The 21,785-nt window shown below is 40.8% G+C and overlaps 1 protein-coding gene across 1 annotated transcript; it reads left to right on the top strand.

Annotated features, from left to right (window-relative positions):
- The first annotated feature begins 1,514 nt into the window (after window positions 1-1,514).
- Window positions 1,515-21,646, top strand: LOC124284173 (aquaporin-8-like). The gene is made up of 5 exons (XM_046720233.1): window positions 1,515-1,875; window positions 17,554-17,680; window positions 17,972-18,180; window positions 20,363-20,512; window positions 21,314-21,646. Exons 1-5 carry the CDS (start codon window positions 1,625-1,627, stop codon window positions 21,357-21,359), a joined length of 783 nt encoding a protein of 260 aa, XP_046576189.1. The 5' UTR covers window positions 1,515-1,624; the 3' UTR covers window positions 21,360-21,646.
- Window positions 21,647-21,785: the final 139 nt, after the last annotated feature.

The raw sequence follows: 21,785 nt of genomic DNA, 5'->3' as shown, positions 1-21,785 counted from the left end.
TTCCAAACAGTGATTCGAACCACTGTGGTCAGAGTTGACTCTGGCAGTAGTTCAGAATCAGTGTTACATATGCCTTGTCGTGATGTTGATGGAATATTGCTAGAAGCGGCGTAAAACTACATTCACTCACTCACTCTTAAATACATGCATGCAGTTTACACATATTTCATTTAAATAAAGCGGCGTAAAACTACATTCACTCACTCACTCTTAAATACATGCATACAGTTTACACATATTTCATTTTAAATGGCGAGTTCATGAACTCAAATGCTCTTGGGAAAGGCTAACATGCAGATCTATAATTGCTGAATCACATCCTTCAAAATGCATCTTTATCATCGGGATCAGGCAAGATGTAGATAGTTGACACTGTTGCGTCAACAAACCTACAGTTATCAAGGCGGCAGCCATTATGTCGAGACAGAGATGAGTGATACGAGCGTCACTGAACATGACTAGGCCATTTCTTTAAAAAATCTAAAAAACCCATGTCATTTCAATTTTAGAAACTATGTTCTGGAAAGAGATGATACATCTAGAATCAAATCTAAACTGCTTCTTAGGTCGTATGGCATAAGACACTGCATAGAAAACTCAGTTGTTATTTTGTTGTCATCGCTCGCTCGTTCAAAGTGCTGATTCACGAAAAACAACAGGCTTAATTTATATTAAAACATTACATATAACATGAATGCGCAAAGCTTTTCAAAACGTGGTCAGATTTTACTTACATTTGTATATTATATTCGGGATCACATTATCTTTGAACAGATAATTCGTTTTTTAAAGTTTTGATCTAAAAAAACCCAGTTCACTTGTACCAGAATGATCTCTGCTTGTACTCTACTGAGGAAATGTAATCCTAAGAGACCGTTCATAATTTAAGGCTAGGGGGGTTAATGATGATAATATTATATACAATGTGAATGATATCCCCCTGTACAATTTATGTACAAAGTAAGTGCCCCCCCCCATGTCATGTACAAAATCAATGCCCCTTCCCATAATTTTTAAGCATATTTTTTAATGTCAACGTACAACACCCCCACCCACACACACACACCACACACACTCTCCCGTTCATGCGTACAAAATTGAGGACCCACTACCTTCCCAGAACAAAATGGGTAACACCACCCCACCCCCTTTTAAATCATCATCCCCACCCCACACCAAGATAACATCCATTAACTCTTTCTGAAAGGAAATACAAGTTTTCTAAGCTTTCGCTCCATGGGAGAAGTGCCCATTTACACTTGTCAGAGCAGTACACACAGTACATGATATGAACTAACACAGCCCATGCAAAATAGAGAAACGCAAAAGTAGGAATACAAAATGAATTGATGAAAGTATTAATTTCTCATGTCTGCACGCATCGGGGCGATTTGTGCGCTTGTTTACACACAAGTAATGAAACCACATATCACACGCACAGCACCTGTTTGTATGATCAGTGAAGCTTATATAACAAACCTATCACGTGACCTCCTCCACGCGAGCTCACCACGTGCTGATGTTTAGGCTCGAGTGACATTGGACACTATATCAGTCGGTACTGCCGTTCACTGGGACAGTCGACGAGATCTATTCTTCACAGCACACCAACTCAAACAGCATCATGTCGAAAGAAAGCGATTCCCTCATCAACAGGGGTGATGAAGCTCCATTGCGACCTTTTCAGAAAATACTGCAGCCTTGCATGGCCGAATTCTTAGGGGTGTGTCTGTTTGTGTTCGTTGGGTGCATGACGGTTCAAGATCCCCTCGGTCTGAATAGCAAAGGTAGCCCCGCGTTGACCTCGGCCTCCGCGGTCGCTGTTGGACATGGGTTTATGATAGCATTGCTTGTTGTGGCGTTTGGAAGTACCAGGTAAGCTAAATAACTTTAATATTATGTTTAACATTGGTACGTCTTTATTTCATTAAGCGTTACTATGTTGAAAGGCGACAATTTATGGGTGTCAACTTCTTTGTTTTGAGAAACACGTTTCGGAGTTGATTCTTACGCCTCCATCAGGTGAATGATGCACATAGAAGAGAGAATTTATGGATGTCAACGTCCTTATTTTGAGAAACACGACGTTTAAAGTATATTTTTATTCCTTGATCAAAAAACGTCGTGTTCCTCAAAATAAAGTTGTTGACATCCATAAATTCTCGACTTCACACGTGCATCACTTCTAAATGCCGTTCAAAGACTTTTATTCTGATTATTCTCCCAGCTTTGGGGGTAGCGTTTTTCTCTGTTTTCCTCAAAATGAATTCAAATTCATGACATATGAACAAACATCGAAATGTTTACCTGTACCTTAATAGAAATAATTTTTAAAACATTCTTGAACATGTGTGAAAAGTGAGTAAAAATATATTCTCCAAAACATCATGTTCCTGGTACTAAAGAAACTGACATCCATAAATTTTCACCTTTCATGTGTATCACTTCTAAATGACATTCAAAGATGCTACTATGTTGCTTTTGGTTTCATTGTTGCAAAGTCGTATCACATTTTATTAGTGAATATTTCGATATATACACTCAGTGTTATTATATCTCAATGAAAAACAGTACATGAAATTGAAAAAGATTGGTCAGCAATTGTTTCAGTTACAAATACAGTTAACTATGGTTATAACAAGCTTACTTCAGTTGGTCATAACAGGAGTTCATAACATGCATTTCATCTAAAATATACTGCCACTGAGGGGACAAAAATATAACCCTGTTCGATGTCATCACTGTGTTCGTTATAAACATACTTTGTTGTATATGAACATGACAAGAACAGGCCCTGATTTCTGACCAGCTTATACCAATCTTGCCTGATCTCTGACGAGCTTATACCAATCTTGCCCTGATCTCTGACCAGTTTATACCTATCATTTTGCCCTGATCTCTGAACAGTTTATACCAATCTTGCCCTGATCTCTGACCAGCTTATACCAATCTTGCCCTGATCTCTGAACAGTTTATACCTTTCATATTTGCCCTGATCACTGAACAGTTTATACCTGTCTTGCCCCAATCACTGACCAGTTTGTACCTATCTTTTAACCATAAAAGGTTAAGATAGATAATACAATCAGCGTTTGAATGTTGATAAAAAGATATGGAAGTCTGTTATATTAATAGATCAGTGACCTATAAATGATGTGTTGAATGGCACTCTGCAGTGTTCCAGTTGTACGACTGTAACATACTCTCTCAGTATTGATCCTGCACCAACACATCCATTGATTGATTTTGAGATCAATGATCCACGCTGGCTATTCATCAGATCACAATACTTGACCATTAATGGTTACAAAGCAGACATAGGTTGCTGGTGACAGTTTAAGGTGATTTGCTAAGCCTCCAATCAGTGTGCAGCACTAGGCAGCCAATCAGTGTGCAGCACTAGGCAGCCAATCAGTGTGAAGCACTAGGCAGCCAATCAGTGTGAAGCGCTTAACTAAATTACCTAGTGCCGAAAGTAAAAAGTATACACCATTATGTGCTGTAGTTATTTCATACATTTGTTCGGTTAGTGGGGTAGCCCAGTGGTTAAAGCATTTGCCTGTCACGCTGAAGACCCGGGTTCGATTCCCACAGGGGTACAATGTGTGAAGCTCATTTCTGGAGTCCCCAACTGATATTACTGGAATATTGCTAAACTTAACTCACTCACTCATACATTTGTTTCTGATCTTCATGAAATCTAAAACCAAACAGGAATACCACAGAATTTATATTTTAATATTGGTTTTTCATACACTCAGATCATAATATCTGAATGAAGGTGATAAAATCTTTATTAAAACATTGTAAAGGGCTGACAGTTCCTTGGCTCAAGAACCCACGCATTCTTCGATTAAACTAGAAGTGTCTTCAGAGAAGTACTGTATCAAAGTATTAAAGATCTGATTTTAATATATTTATCTAGAATCCCCCTGAAAATGACTTAAGACCACATTGAAAATGTTTTTTTTGCGTTGGCAGAGCCAAGGGGGTTCAGGGTTATAACTCCCTCCCCCTCCCCTCAAAATTCCTGGAATCGCCCATGAACATTATGGTATAGATTCTTATAACGGTATCAAGCAAGAGTGTGTTTGTTTGTGCATGTCTGATAACTTCTGTAATTCTATTCTGTATATTTCACTTGTCATTGTCTCATGCAGTACAGAAATCAAATACTATGCACATATCGTATAACAGAGATTAGCATTCAGTCAACAATTTGGATCAAAGTGCAATCATGCAGAGCTCCATAAGCTGCTTGTTTTCATAATTAAAATACACAAAATCTTTCACCATTACCCCATTTAGTTGACTCTGTAGAAAAATGATGGAAAAATGAAACACATTAGTTTAACAAGACCCAATGTATGCTCTTTATCCTCTTCATCTGGCATTTGACTTGAATTGAACAGCGTGGATATATAGTAGTGGTGTTCCGATTAATTGAAATAATCGAAGATTGGTCGACGTGACCAAACGACCAAGCAATCGATCACATTTTCTCATAATCGAGCACAAACGATTTTGGAACTGTTGCTTTAGTCTTTGAAACACTTGACGATGGAACATATCATAGAAGCTGTCAGGACCTGAAAACTTGTTTGATTCTTAGAAAACTCACTTCACTAACTGAAAAGTCATGACTGCATATTTCTTGAAGACTCCAGGAAGTTTATGTTCATGATATAAAAGTCATCACTTTAGAGTATCACGTTGCATCATGTTATACATATCTGCAATAACAACCTGGATAGGAAAAACTGAAAAAGGACACTAACCAATTTTTTTACAGATCTGTCGATGATTGTTCATTTGTAATGAAGCAATCATCAAAAAGCACTTGTGAGGAGATTTCCAACTAATTCCCAAAAACATCGTACTTAGTCTTTTGTACAGAGAGACGTCAATTGAATTAAACATCACTCATACATGAACTTCTAGTACATTCTCAGGGATTAAGTAGTAACAAGGCACTATGCCTGAAGCCATGAAGGTCGGAGTTAGAAGTGATCTGCAGCAACATATGCTTGTTGTAAGAGGGGACGAACTGGATCGGGAGGTCTGGCTCACTGACGTCTTCATATCCCAATTGGGGCAGTGGGATAGCCTAATGGTTAAAGCGTTGGCTCGTCACGCCGAAGACCCGGGTTCGAATCCCCACATGGGTACAATGTGTGAAGCCCATTTCTGGTGTCCCCTGCCGTGATGTTGCTGGAATATTGCTAAAAGCAGCATAAAACCATAGTCAGTCAGTCATATCCCAATTGTGTGCTTCTGCTGTTGATCACTGGATTGTCTGGTCCAGATGTGATTATTTACTGACCAGTGCCATATAGCTGAAATATTGCAGAGTGCGGCGTAAACCAACAAACAAACATGACAATATCACTACAGTTCCACTTTTGGTACAGATTGTGACAAGTTGAAACAGCATGTCAACATTATTTGAAAATATGTACTCACTGGTTAAAAACTCTGGATTCAAGGGTGTAAAATTATCTTCAGTACCCCAAAAAACTAAAATCAAATGATAACTTGTGAATGTATAGTGGGTCCAAGAATTGTCTGAATACTTGCATGCATAGTTAAAAATTTCATATATAATACTTGAAAGAATTTAAAGAACATCTATGACTATTGGTTATGTTATTTTCTTTAAGTAGTTTTTGAGTAGTTCATATGTACAAGATTAGGCTGCATCTAGTTATTAATTTAGTTAATCATAATTATTATAATTATTAATATAGATAATAGATTAAAAATTGTTGATTTAAACATAGGAGGTGAGGTGAAATTGGGTTTAACGTCGTGCTTGAGAATATTTTGCTCATATGACGACCTGCATGCGTGTGTATGTGTATGTGTGGCTGCTTGTACTAGCCCAGACTGAAGCTGGTTTTATAGTGCTAGCCCACTGAGATACCACGCCGCGGTGAAGCATGAATACCCACTCAGACACATTATACTGACTCCGAGCCGAGCTCTCCGGGTGGACGGGTGGACGCTCTAACCACTACACCACGGAGGCGGTCTTAAACATAGGAAGTTCTAAGAATCAGAAAAGCATGACAGACATGGAAAGAATTAGTGTTGCAAAGGAGCATATTCCATACATTTTATGTTGGCAGGAAAAGTTGCTGACTGAGAAAGTGAAGATAATTAACTGTTAATGACTGACACAGGATTGATTATGTCTATTTATCTCTTCTAACAGATCGTGGGAGATTGAGAATCTATGATGCTTGTTATGTTAGATATTTGAAGACTGTCATTACTGCATTGTCAGTAGGGACACTTGTGATGATAATTGATTCTTGAATGAAAATACCATATATCGCTATGTATAGGGCTGGTTTTTCGTACCTAGAGTTTTGGGATTTGACTGTTTTACTTTCATGTTCAATATCAATGAGCGTCCGATAACCACTGTTTCACATTTTGTCCGAAATAACTGTATTTTGGTATATAAATTTTCATTGTATCTGAATTCCTAGTTCACACTATGCATTTTCTGCAAATAAAGTGTAAATGAAGATTGTCCATCTAGCCGGTAGAGGCAGACATATTCTACTGCAGCCATTAGCAGTGTTTATGCTGTAATTAGTGGCTTGTGTGAAAAGAGGACATTGTCCAGTGGAAATTAGTTGATGATGAACTCTAACAATGGATTGGTTTATGATGTACCAGATTAACAGGGTAGTGTTTGAAGGTCCTGAAGCAAATGTGCTAGGACTGCAAACTGACCTGATTCTACATCCCCTTTCATAACCAAGGTGAGGTCCAGAGGGACGCCTCTGTTTGTTCAGTCCTGACCTCTGACCCTGTCAGGTGTCTTCGCTAGTGGTGTACATGAAACACTCAAGTGAATACGTCAACAGGGTCCTCCCCCTAGATCATCATTAACCATCATCATCATCATCATCATCATCATCATCATCATCATCAGTGGGGTAGCCTAATGGTTAAAGCGTTGGCTCGTCACGCCGAAGACCCGTGTTCGAATCCCCATATGGGTACAATGTGTGAAACCCATTTCTGGTGTCCCCCGCCGTGATGTTGCTGGAATATTGCTAAAAGCGGCGTAAAACCAAACTCAGTCAGTCAGTCATCATCATCATCATCACCATCATCATCATCATCACCAACGGGCTGTTGCTAAAAGCGGTGTAAAACCCAGCTCACCGACTCACTTGTCATCATCATCATCACAATTATTGTTGTTTTATTCATATTATGTCAACTGATAACTGCACAAATACACACTAATGTATAATTTCTTTAATTTGAACATTCTGTCAGATAATATAACCAGACTCCACACAAGCCTGCACAGCGTATCATGGTCTGCAGATCAATGAACATTAAAATACAGTTGTCAGAACTCGATGACACGAGGCGTAAGTTTCATCAGGGCAGTGAACAGTAACTGATATAGTACTGATAAAGTTTTTAGTTTCATCAGGGCAGTGAACAGTAACTGATATAGTACTGATAAAGTTATTTAAATGTTTTTTTCTTTTTTAAAGATTGTTATCACTACAGAGAGAATTAATTCTGTAATGGGGTGCAAAAATAGGTTTGAAATCTTTTCCATTAAAGGTCAGATGCAACCAAAAAAACAAACATAATTAAAACGGGGGGATGACTCCACACCCTGCTACACTGACAAGATAAGGTTGTCACCTGTGGGATGATTCCACACCCTGCTACACTGACAAGGTAAGGATGTCATCTGTGGGATGACTCCACACCCTGCTACACTGACAAGATAAGGATGTCATCTGTGGGATGACTCCACACCCTGCTACACTGACAAGATAAGGATGTCACCTGTGGGATGACTCCACACCCTGCTACACTGACAAGATAAGGATGTCATCTGTGGGATGACTCCACACCCTGCTACACTGACAAGAAAAGGATGTCATCTGTGGGATGACTCCACACCCTGCTACACTGACAAGATAAGGATGTCATCTGTGGGATGATTCCACACCCTGCTACACTGACAAGATAAGGATGTCATCTGTGGGATGACTCCACACCCTGCTACACTGACAAGATAAGGATGTCATCTGTGGGATGACTCCACACCCTGCTACACTGACAAGATAAGGATGTCATCTGTGGGATGACTCCACACCCTGCTACACTGACAAGATAAGGATGTCATCTGTGGGATGACGATGACACCCTGCTACACTGACAAGATAAGGATGTCATCTGTGGGATGACTCCACACCCTGCTACACTGACAAGATAAGGATGTCATCTGTGGGATGACTCCACACCCTGCTACACTGACAAGAAAAGGATGTCATCTGTGGGATGACTCCACACCCTGCTACACTGACAAGATAAGGATGTCATCTGTGGGATGACTCCACACCCTGCTACACTGACAAGATAAGGATGTCATCTGTGGGATGACTCCACACCCTGCTACACTGACAAGGTAAGGATGTCATCTGTGGGATGATTCCACTCCCTGCTACACTGACAAGATAAGGATGTCATCTGTTGGATGACGATGACACCCTGCTACACTGACAAGATAAGGTTGTCACCTGTGGGATGATTCCACACCCTGCTACACTGACAAGATAAGGATGTCATCTGTGGGATGACTCCACACCCTGCTACACTGACAAGAAAAGGATGTCATCTATGGGATGACTCGCAACCCTGCTACACTGACAAGATAAGGTTGTCACCTGTGGGATGATTCCACACCCTGCTACACTGACAAGATAAGGATGTCATCTGTGGGATGACTCCACACCCTGCTACACTGACAAGATAAGGATGTCATCTGTGGGATGACGATGACACCCTGCTACACTGACAAGATAAGGATGTCATCTGTGGGATGATTCCACTCCCTGCTACACTGACAAGATAAGGATGTCATCTGTGGGATGACTCCACACCCTGCTACACTGACAAGATAAGGATGTCATCTGTGGGATGACTCCACACACTGCTACACTGACAAGATAAGGATGTCATCTCTGTGGGATGACGATGACACCCTGCCATACTGACAAGATAATTATATGTCATCTGTGGCCCATTTCACAAAGCAATCCCAAGTCTAAGTCTATGTTAAAAGCATAAGGATGTCACGATCACCTTACTCTACCCTTGCTTTGTGAAATGGATGTCCCTAGTGAAATGGGGCCCTATGACTGTCATACCTCCTATACTGTCATAGTGCTACGATAGCTTTCTGAAACGGGGACCTGTCCTGTAGACTGTTACTATCATGAAGCTGCAGTATGATAGTGCTATCAGACAACAAACAAATGCATCTCGTCAACACCAGCTGATAAAACATTTTTTTCATCTCTGAATATTTCAAAAGCTGCAAATACCGAAAGGCATTTCTGCATACAAAATGTCATCAGTGTCGTGTATTTTTGTGGAAGAGACGATACGCTTCAGCAACAGTTGAGTGAAGTTTACATAACACTATTGTTAATTGTATTTTACAGCAGGCTGACTATATGAAATACACAATGCCATTTTAGAAAGTGTAATCCCAATATAACATATGTTACAGGCTCACTATACATCAGAAATGGTTGTGTAACCATTCACATAAACACACTTTGTCTAACTGTTATGCAACCTCTGGTGAGGTTGTGTAACCATTCACATAATCACACTTTGTCTAACTGTTATGCAACCTCTGGTGAGGCTTGCATAAGGGATGTTTTTTGTGGGTTTTTTCATTCTGACATTAAAACTGCGTGTTACCCAAGGCTTTAACGAGACATGTATTGGATTTTTTAGGCTAAAGCATACTTGTTTGTCACCTTCATGCTCATGCGGTAATGGTTTCATTAAAGACTTTTGCCTTTTCCCACTCAAAGTTTACGACGCTTAGCAATATTCCAGCAATATTCCAGACAATATTCATTGAACTGGTCAGGGCTCATGGAACATAAACAAACATCGAGGGTACATCAACCCATGGGCCCCGAGGGACCAGTGAACAACGTATTTATCTTACCGAACACCTTAATGTTAATTTTGAATTGTTTGAAGCACGGGTACAAATCTTTTTGTAGCCATCGCTAGATTTTGCTGACAAGAAAAACAGATTTAGATTAATCTCCCTTCCATTGATTTGCATTCGCAAAACATCAGTAATTTCCATACATCATACGTGATTCAACGTTATTCGAGATAAAGAATTACTACCACGAAGTACCAAATGAGTTGCCATTGACAGCGGGGTACATTGAAATGTTACTCGCTTGTAAGCAGGGCACATTGAAAATAATAGAAGAGCGCTCAGCCAATCAGAAAGCGACATTTATGTGTGAGGTAAGATAATGTGATATGTATGTATGAAAACCAAACTGGAAATATTCATTTTGTGGTATTCCTGTTTGGCTCAGAAACAAATGTAGGAGTGAATGAGTTTAGTTTTACGGTGCTTTTAGCAATATTCCAACATATCACAACTGGGGACACCAGAAATAGGCTTCACACAGTGTACCCATGTGGGGAATCAAACCCGGGTCTTCAGCGTGATGAGGAAACGCTTTAACCACTGGGATACCCCACAACCCTAACATACTCAGAATTATTTGTTCCAAAGTTTACGAGCGTGTTTGATTTCATCTTAGTAAGACACAATACTGCAATATTGCTGAATATCATTTTATAACCTCACTCCTTCTCTTCACGTTGTAAGAGTTTAGAAACGTTTTTGTGTTGAGTGAACTTTGATAAGACTGACTGAGTTTGGTTTTACGCCGCTTTTAGCAATATTCCAGCAACATCACGGCGGGGGACACCAGAAATGGGCTTCACACATTGTACCCAGAACTTTGATAAGAATCCTGATTGGTCTACTAGGTTTGATAGTTTTGGAAACAGGAAACAATCACTGAGAAACCAATATGATTGTTATCACACCTCTTATAATTAAAATTTGACTTTTACTTGTTTTGTTTTGCAAATATCCATGGAAGAATTTTTTCCCAAATAGATGTATGTTTAAGCCATGTTTATGTACTTGAGCATGTTCAAACTCATGAATGATGAAAGTTGATGACCTCAAACAGACAGCCCACTGACCTTGCTTTATTTCGGAGCAGTCCAGTGAACTTTACAGGTGTGCTCGTTAACAAGATTTTTACCTGTCACACCTGTCATTATTGCAATGGCCCTACCCGATGTGACGCGAGACGTGACAAGATGCACTTTCACCTTGACCGTAATTGATAGCATTTGGCTTGTTAGTGTCTTCAGATACATCTGGGATGACGGCTGCTTCTGCATTGTCATCTTGTGTTAGCTGATACTTGTGTTATCACATGAGTAGAGAGATATGAGATATTGGCCACATGAGCCGCCACCCTGCTTGTAAATTCAGTTTGTGGGTTTGATCAGAGATAACAGCCTCGGAGAAGACTATTAAAAATTAAATATTTTCTTTATGGAGAGATTCAACTTTGAGAAAATAAAATAGCACAAGTACATACATCAGACAAAATTAGAAACTAAAATTTTTGTGTAAAGTTCACACCATGGTTTAAGAGAAGAGTGTTCCAAAACAAATAAATATACCTGTAGAGAAGCTGCACTGGCAAAAATCAGCTGAAATTTTTACTCAGAATAAAACGACTTTTGATGATTTGGGACTGGGGTGCACTGTTTTAAAATTAGGTGAATAGAAAGAGCGTAAAAATTTCTCACCAGAGTATGTAAAGAAATGGTAACAAATGAGAAACCTCATTTTAAAAAAACAATCAATCAATTTTCTTTTGGTACTCATTTTGCTCTCATTCTTCTGTGAAGGTGTGGGGCGGTGGGGTAGTCTAGTGATTACATTCGCTTGTCACGCCAAAGACCCGGGTTCGATTCCCCACATGCATGGGTACATTGTGTGAAGCCCATTTCTGGTGTCCCCTGCTGTGATATTGCTGGCTAATATTGTTAAAAGCTCACTCACTCACTCACTCACTCACTCACTGTAAACCACTCACTCACTCACTCACTCACTCTGTGAAGGTGTGGCGTACAAATTGGGTTTTTATGAATCAGTACCAATACTTAGTGTTTCAAATAGCTACTGGCCAGCTACCCAAATGCTCGCTGATTGTGAATCGGGCCCCGTAATATATTGTCAAAGCTATCACGACTAACTAGCTGAAATTCTCAGGTAGAACAAAATCTTAGTTTTTGTGTTTGTTTGATATATATTGTTTCCAAGGGGCGACAATAACTTACCTGAATACCGTCTTCAATTACAAAACATCATTTCTGATGTGCATTTTGACATTGATATTTTGCCGGGCTAGTGAAGTATGACGTGGGCTAGCAACAGTTTTACTTAACTAACCCTCCTGGCCAGTGCCTTTTCAAAATTAATTCATACATTGCCAGTACTAATCTAGAAGTTGACAGTTCTTAAGAACAATGTATGACCACCTACAGTCATCTCCAGATGACCCGATCTATTTAGTCACCTCTTACGACTAGCATTGTTTGCTGAGGACAATATTCTTAACTGTAATTGCCAATGCTATTAAAATATTAGATGATACACAGGGCTCCAGATAAGGGCCGTATCGGCGTATGTACGGATATAAAATAAGCACGATACGGTAGGAAACAATTTTAGAAACGTAGCAGATACGCACAACAGCAATGGTGTACGGTTTCAGAATCATTTACAGACGTAGTTATCTGAAAAGTATTGTTTTATTGTTTACTGACCTGTTTACACAAGAGTAGCAATGTTGTGGTGCATATATGAAACGAAACACAAGATTACTGATACGCCATTAAATTCCATTCAGTACTCTAAATGTACTCTTATTGTTTTCCAGTAATCCTATATTGGAAAAATAATGAGTACGTACTCCTGATCACGAAAAATTATCTGGAGCCCTGGATACATTTATTAGAATGCTGCAAATTAGTGGCTGAGTTCGATCAATTTTGTATCTGAATTGAAACTTAATATTTGTATTATTTATATGATAGCAGGCACATGTGTACAGCACATGATGGTGTGTGTGATATGTTGCGGAGGTGTTGTAGCATCATATATCAGTGTGGTTGCCAGCTGTCAAACAAGCTCATTAAGTTTACTGCTTGTAAAACATAGCAGGCTTCCAACCAAAACATTTAGTTCCAGTGACTTCACTGTCATTGTTCCAGCTGGTAGTCTGGGTCCAGCATGTACCATTCTGTGCATGAATTAGTAAATTACCATCATATAATGAGTTACTCATGTTCTATGAATGTAAAGAAATATTTTGTTTATGTTTAAAAAACATTTTGAAATCTGTTCAGGGGTGGAAATAACCCATTGCCCGACGCCCGAGTCCAGTGTTTTTTCTGTCGGGCAAGCATATTTGTCTACCACACTGTACCGGTGTCCAGTTGACTTTCCAATCTTAATTATGTTGTTTATTTAAAAAATGAACAAGAAAATCGGCCAGTATAGTGGAAAAATTATCAGGGCAAGGGATTTTACTTGTGCCACTGTACCGGAGTACACTAGCAATTTTAAAGTTATTTCCAGCCCAGACTGTTCAAGATTTCAAATTGATATGTTTGCACAATTATTAAGATAAACAAGGATTTGCAAATACAGGTTTTGAGATTGCTGTGAGTGGTTCCTGTATATATTTCTTCAACTGTATTATGCTGTAGCTCAGGATCAGTAGTGGCCCACATGTCAAGAGGTTGTACTGGTCCCAGGTCTATCATCAGATATGGGTCATGTATGTTCCATTAAATCATAATTGTGTATCAGGGTCAGAAGTGCCCTACTGCAGTCAGCCAGGGTCCAGGGTCAGGGTCTCATGTCATGTGTACCAGCTAGAGTCAAATCTTGTGTGTCAGGGTCAGATGTCTTATGTGTCCAAAATGTGTACCAGCTTAAAGCTTGAGTCAAATATCTTGTGAGTGTGTACCAGGGTCAGATGTGTCTTAAGTGTACCAGTCAGTCAGATCAGTTACAGTCAGATATGTAGTCAGCCAGGGTCAGATGTCATAAATCAGTGTGTCAGGGTCTCATGTGTCCAAAATGTGTACCAGTTTCTCAGTCAAATATCTTGTGAGTGTGTACCAGGGTCAGATGTGTCTTTAGTGTGTACCAGTTAGTCAGATATGTCTTCAGTGTGTACCAGTTAGTCAGATATGTCTTAAGTGTGTACCAGTTAGAGTCAGATATGTCTTAAGTGTGTACCAGTTAGAGTCAGATATGTCTTAAGTGTGTACCAGTTAGAGTCAGATGTGTCTTAAGTGTGTACCAGTTAGAGTCAGATATGTCTTAAGTGTGTACCAGTTAGAGTCAGATATGTCTTAAGTGTGTACCAGTTAGAGTCAGATATGTCTTAAGTGTGTACCAGTTAGAGTCAGATATGTCTTAAGTGTGTACCAGTTAGAGTCAGATGTGTCTTAAGTGTGTACCAGTTAGAGTCAGATATGTCTTAAATGTGTACCAGTTAGTCAGATATGTCTTAAGTGTGTACCAGTTAGAGTCAGATGTGTCTTTAGTGTGTACCAGTTAGTCAGATATGTCTTAAGTGTGTACCAGTTAGAGTCAGATGTGTCTTAAGTGTGTACCAGTTACAGTCAGATGTGTCCAAAATGTGTACCAGTTAGAGTCAGATATGTCTTAAGTGTGTACCAGTTAGAGTCAGATATGTCTTTAGTGTGTACCAGTTAGTCAGATATGTCTTAAGTGTGTACCAGTTAGAGTCTGATGTGTCCAAAATGTGTACCAGTTAGAGTCAAATATCTTGTGATTGTGTACCAGGGTTAGATATGTCCTAAGTATTCTGGGGTCAGATGCATCCTAGGTGTGTACCAGGGTCAGATGTGTCCTAGGTGTACCAGGGTCATATATGTCCTAGGTGTGTACCAGGATCAGGTGTGTCCTAGGTGTGTACCAGGGTCAGGTGTGTCCTAGGTGTGTACCAGGGTCAGATATGTCCTAGGTGTGTACCAGGGTCAGATATGTCCTAGGTGTGTACCAGGGTCAGGTGTGTCCTAGGTGTGTACCAGGGTCAGGTGTGTCCTAGGTGTGTACCAGGGTCAGATATGTCCTAGGTGTGTACCAGGGTCAGATGTGTCCTAGGTGTGTACCAGGGTCAGATATGTCCTAGGTGTGTACCAGGGTCATATATGTCCTAGGTGTATACCAGGATCAGGTGTGTCCTAGGTGTGTACCAGGATCAGGTGTGTCCTAGGTGTGTACAAGGGTCAGATGTGTCCTAGGTGTGTACCAGGGTCAGATGTGTCCTAGGTGTGTACCAGGGTCAGATGTGTCCTAGGTGTGTACCAGGGTCAGATGTGTCCTAGGTGTGTACCAGGGTCAGATATGTCCTAGGTGTGTACCAGGGTCAGATATGTCCTAGGTGTGCACCAGGGTCAGATGTGTCCTAGGTGTGTACCAGGGTCAGATGTGTCCTAGGTGTGTACCAGGGTCAGATGTGTCCTAGGTGTCTACCAGGGTCAGATGTGTCCTAGATGTGTACCAGGGTCAGATGTGTCCTAGGTGTGTACCAGGGTCAGATGTGTCCTAGGTGTGTACCAGGGTCAGATATGTCCTAGGTGTGTACCAGGGTCAGGTGTGTCCTAGGTGTGTACCAGGGTCAGATATGTCCTAGGTGTGTACCAGGGTCAGATATGTCCTAGGTGTCTACCAGGGCCAGATGTGTCCTAGGTGTCTACCAGGGTCAGATATGTCCTAGGTGTGTATTAGGGTCAGATATGTCCTAGGTGTCTACCAGGGTCAGATGTGTCCTAGGTGTGTACCAGGGTCATATATGTCCTAGGTGTGTACCAGGGTCAGATGTGTCCTAGGTGTGTACCAGGGTCAGATGTGTCCTAGGTGTGTACCAGGGTCAGATGTGTCCTAGGTGTGTACCAGGGTCATATGTGTCCTAGGTGTGTACCAGGGTCAGATATGTCCTAGGTGTCTACCAGGGTCAGATGTGTCCTAGGTGTCTACCAGGGTCAGATATGTCCTAGGTGTGTATTAGGGTCAGATATGTCCTAGGTGTCTACCAGGGTCAGATGTGTCCTAGGTGTGTACCAGGGTCAGATATGTCCTAGGTGTGTACCAGGGTCAGATGTGTCCTAGGTGTGTACCAGGGTCAGATGCTGTCCTTAGGTGTGTACCAGGGTCAGATGTGTCCTAGGTGTGTACCAGGGTCAGATGTGTGCTAGGTGTGTACCAGGGTCAGGTGTGTCCTAGGTGTGTACCAGGGTCTGGTGTGTACCAGGGTCAGATACGTCCGAGGTGTTCTGGAGTCAGATGTATCCTAGGTGTGTACCAGGGTCAGATATGTCCTAGGTGTGTACCAGTTAGAGTCAGATAACATTCTAGGTGTAAGATAAATACAGTAAGTATATGAGGTTCAGATATGCCCTAATTAATTGTCTCTGTTTCAAGGAGCAACATGTAATAGTTCAAGTTATATTGTGTTTGACCTTTCTCAATGTCAGTCATGTTCCATGTAGCAAGGGTCAGATACATATCAGAGATAGTTCCTTGATGTGATATGCTTACGTTATCAGTTGGTGGTGTGTGAGAAAAACATTTTTTTGTGTTTTATATCTGTTTGTTATAAGTGTGTTCATTCTCAATGTAGTTTCTTGTATGCAGATTCCTAAACAATTTCTTTGAATATCATTTTAGAAGTTGGGAGTACAATATAGACTAACTTTATGGATAACAACTTCTTAATTTTGTGAGTGCAACATTTCAATACAGATTCTTGTACCTTTGTCAGGCATAAAGTTTGTCAATGTTCTTGAATAATCTTTACAAATGACAGAAACAGTTAAAGGCAAGGTGTTGAAAGCTTTGATGTCTCAAGGTATTGATTGTCATATATGGAAGTCACGCTTGAGATTTATGCGTTGAATTTATGCACTGGGTGTTTCAATAGCCATAGATGAAGTGTGTGAGTTATTGCTCCCGTACGGCCACACCTTGAACTAGCTTCACATCAGCTGGACAGTGTGTCGATCTGCGACATTCATGTAGGTGCCCGCGACCTTGACCTTGACCGTGAGTCTTTATTTGTGTCGAAGTGGTGTGAATGGTATACATGGGTCAGAAATTGATATCGGATGGGGACTGGGGTCATTTTTCAATTGATCCCTTAAGAAAATTTGAAAAAATGTTCTTTCTTTCACAGAAAATGAAATGGTGTGTTTTGAAGAAGTGACCAGAAACACAATCTGTAACAAAAGTCCCAGCAAATGCTGACCAAATTATATATCAGAATTTTATCATCTCTCCTTGTGAACCAGTTGCCCTAAGTTTTAGGAGAACTAGCCTGTAGACTCTGTGATGGTTTTAAGGCCTAGCCATGTTAACTATATTGTTCGCATTGTTGTTGTACGACATTTTACCCATACAACAATGGATCTTCACCCACCTAAAATAACCGCCTCTCATCCTCACAGGCCTTGTCAGCTGTAGGTAGGTGATATGGCTGTGTGTCATAAAACTATATTCACTCAGTATCATGTTTAGATAATGATGACTCTTCCTGTAACTTGCAGTGGCGCCCACATCAACCCAGCGGTGACATTTGGCATCCTCCTGAGCGGCGCCATCACTCCCGTCATGGCTTTTGCATATGTAATGTCTCAGCTACTTGGGGCTATGGTGGGAGCAGGATTGGTCAGGGTGAGTGCAGACGTTGACCTAGTTGTACCTTCACTGCTAAATGTCTCCTTTTGTAGTCCAAGACATGCTATTTGTTGTTGTTTAACTCCTAGGCCATAGAACCTTTAACAGACTTGTTTTTGATAATGGCCACGGGTTGTGTGCAACTCAAAGAACCCCTTTAAAACACTTGTTTTTAACCAGGCCATACTGTTGGTTGCACTTCAAAGAATCCCTTAACAGACTTGTTTTTGATAAGGCCATACTGTTATTAGTATCTCAGATAACCTCTTTAACAATCTTCTGTTCCAGGCTGTTCTTCCAGTTGCAGAGTACGAGTTGATCAATGGTGGGGCACACATTCTGTCGGCAGTCGGACCCGGGCCAGGCATCGTGTGCGAGATCCTCCTGACCACAGTTTTGGTCCTGACAGTGTTAATGTCTGCCGTCGATGATCACAGCAAGTCCAACCTCGCACCTCTGGCCATCGGCTTCGCAGTGACTGTGTGCATCTTTGCTGGGTGAGTCTGCTATGAAGATCATTGGCTTTCCTCCACCAATAACCTGTGAAGATCCGGGTTAATTTGGTCTTCACTAACCAGGGGCGGTGGGGTAGCCTAGTGGTTAAAGCGTTGGCTCGTCACGCCGAAGACCCGGGTTCGATTCCCCACATGGGTACAATGTGTGAAGCCCATTTCTGGTGTCCCCCGCCGTGATATTGCTGGAATATTGCTAAAAACGATGTAAAACCATACTCAGTCAGTCAGTCAGTCTTCACTAACCCATGCTTATCGTAAGAGGCGACTAACGGGACCTGGTGGTCGACTTGGTTGACACACGTTATCATATCCCAATTGTGTAGATCGATGCTCATCATGTTCATCACTGAATTGTCTGGTCCAGACTTCATAATTTACAGACCGCCGCCATATAGATGGTCTATTGAGTGCAACAACCAACAAAATCCGCCATCATTAAGCGGATGTAAATTTCAGAGAATGAATGCTGTCCCAATCATCAGTTATTCAGCTGTTTCATAGAAATGTTGTCAACAAATTTAGAAACATGACACTAACATTATTGGTTGTTGGTTGCTGTTGGTTTGTTGTTTAACGCCGCACTCAGCAATATTTCAGCAATATGGCAGCAGGACATTAATGGTAATGATTGTGAAAGGGGTCATTCTTTCCAGGTTCCTGTTACGCCATACATACAGACACAACATGTAGGCTGTGTTGTCATAAAGTGTGAACAAAGCATGAAATACATGAATCATGTGCAGCGAGTCACGTGATCACCTTACAATGTCTCCCTGCCTGGCGCTCGGCATTAATGGGTACAACAAGGACTGGTCAGCTCGGAATCAGTATAATGTGTCTGAGTGGGGTATTCATGCTTCACTGCGGCATGGTATCTCAGTGGGCTAGCACTATAAAAGCGGTTTCAGTCTGGGCTAGTACAAGCAGCCACACATACACATACACATGCATGCACGTCGTCATATGAGCAAAATATTCTCAAGCATGACGTAAAACCCAATTTCACCTCACCTCACCTTACAATGTCTGTTCCAGTCATAAGTATTTCGGCTGTATCACAGACATACATCAATGGTGCATATTCCGGTACAACTATAATTGTCATGGGGGATTAGCTTTTGTACAAATAAAGTGCAAGTGATTCAATGGCATATGATTGGCTACCCAAGCAAATTTTTCTGTGTTTATGTTTATTTCACTATAAATTCATGGTTTTTTTCGATTCAGTTCATAAATAGTGTAACCTCTTGAAACAGCTGAATTTTCAGTAACAGTGAAATTTACTGAAACCTGCTGCAAGTTAATGAAATGTAATTTACTGTAACTTTATGTGACTAGCTGAAACAAATTATGCAGACCTCCACATTATCGAGTATCTCATCTGATCAATATATGTGTATGTATTCTGCTCCTTTCGTCACACATTCACCGTCTAAACACAACATCTGTCCATCGCAGCTGTTGGTGAAATTTATCTGTAGCATGTTGTATCTGGCCAACCATCTGCCTGTCAGACTGCACAATATTTATGATTTCCGGTCAGATGAATGATAAATTAGTAAGGTGTCACTTGTTTGGCAGTGATGCAAGTTTTCATAAGGTATACCGATTTCATACCAACTCCTGTTGTTTTACAAGTGATAGTCAATATGGCTGGTAATTTTCTTTTTTTACAATTGTAGAACTGTTTTGGTGTAGATTAGAATGCCATTATCAATGGGAATACAAGTTCATCGTCTATGCTGTCTTATAAAAACACCACGAATAAATCTCCTGTCTCAAAACATATCACCGGGTTATTTGGTCCAGACTCAATTATTTATATACCTCCCATTACATAGCTGGAATATTGCCGAGTGCAGCATTAAACAACAAACCAACCAATCAAAACACGACTGCACATATCTTGCTTTAAGACAGTGTGTTTTTTACATTGACCTCAAACAAACATTGATGTAAACAGTGATAAGAATTGGCAGCGTGTGAAAAACTTCAAAATAGTTCTCCAGGTTTCCACCCCACTCAGTATGTTATTGCATCCCCGGGCTTGTCCTCTTTACTCTTGTCTCCACCGTTAATCAATCCTTTTCAACACTTTCTTGAACACTACTCACCATCTATATTAGCTCTATGACGGCAGTAACGTTCATGTTCTATCTTTCAGGATCAACACTACTGGGGCCTCCATGAATCCAGCCCGCAGTTTTGGTCCTGCCGTAGCTCTCAGTGTGTACAAATCTGAAGTGTGGACCTACCACTATGTGTACTGGGTCGGTCCACTCCTTGGATCTGTGATAGCTGCCCTCTTCTACAGGTAGGTACAGTCTTGTATCTGTATATGTACTGGGTCGGTCCAATCCTTGGATCTGTGATGGCTGCCCTCTTCTACAGGTAGGTACAGTCTTGTATCTGTACATGTACTGGGTCGGTCCAATCCTTGGATCTGTGATAGCTGCCATCTTCTACAGGTAGGTACAGTCTTGTATCTTGTATCTGTATATGTACTGGGTCGGTCCAATCCTTGGCTGTGATGGAAATTTGTTGAACACGGCATTAAGCAAGTATTTTCATGGACCACTCATGACTATGTCTTTCAGTGGCATTTAGAAGTTGTACATTGATGTCCAAGATATTTTTATGGATTAAACTTCTTTTTTAATTTCTCTCACAACGTTTCGAGACCATTCCAGGTCCCTTCATCAGGTGAACTGGCAGTTAGGACTATATGACTAGTCTAGGCAAATGGTAAATTTCTACTGTGGTTTACAGTAGCCTTTGTCCCTTCATGTTAGTGGTCAGACTCGTGAACCTTTTTAACACATGTCATTGTATCCCAGTTGTGTAGATCGATGCTGATGCTGTTGATCACTGGATTTTCTAGTCAGGACTCAATTATTTACATACTGCTGCCATATAGCTGGACATTGCTGAGTGCGGCGTTAAACAACAGACAAACAAAGAAATGGATGGTAATTGTTGCCTGAGCAAAGATTACATTATTAAGAAACTACAATAAGTATATATTGTTTTGTGCAAGTTGGCCCGTGAAGAATTTTGCATTGGGATTTTGATATTTGGATATTATACTGATATTGTTCACCCATTTTACCTTCAGAATCATCTTTGCATGCCCAGAGAAGAGGTTCTTCTGTAAGGAATAGTGTGGTTGGAACCAAGAGAGTTAACTCTACCACGATTTATTTACTGAGTTTCCTGTTCCTGTATGTTAGAGAAAGGGTAGACCAGCTCACCTACCAGACAGCTGATACAATGTGTTCCTTATCTATGTTAATCTGTTCTACAGTAATCTACAGTAATCAGGGCCATGGGGTAGCCTAGTGGTTAAAGTGTTCGCTCATGGCGCCCGGGTTCGATTCCCCACATGGGTACAATATGTGAAGCCCATTTCTGGTGTCCCCCGACCTGATATTGCATGAATATTGCTAAAAGTAGCATAAAACTATACTCACACAACAGTAATCTATATACCCTGAGGGGCGGTGTGGTAGCCTAATGGTTAAAGCGTTGGCTCGTCACGCCGAAGACCCGGGTTCGAATCCCCACATGGGTACAATGTGTGAAGCCCA

The sequence above is a fragment of the Haliotis rubra genome, unplaced genomic scaffold, assembly GCF_003918875.1.
Source record: "Haliotis rubra isolate DU_JTF1 unplaced genomic scaffold, ASM391887v1 Scf33, whole genome shotgun sequence".
Classification (NCBI taxonomy): Eukaryota; Metazoa; Mollusca; class Gastropoda; order Lepetellida; family Haliotidae; genus Haliotis; species Haliotis rubra.
Note: the sequence above shows the minus strand (reverse complement) of the source record. Positions and strands in the feature narration are given on the sequence as shown.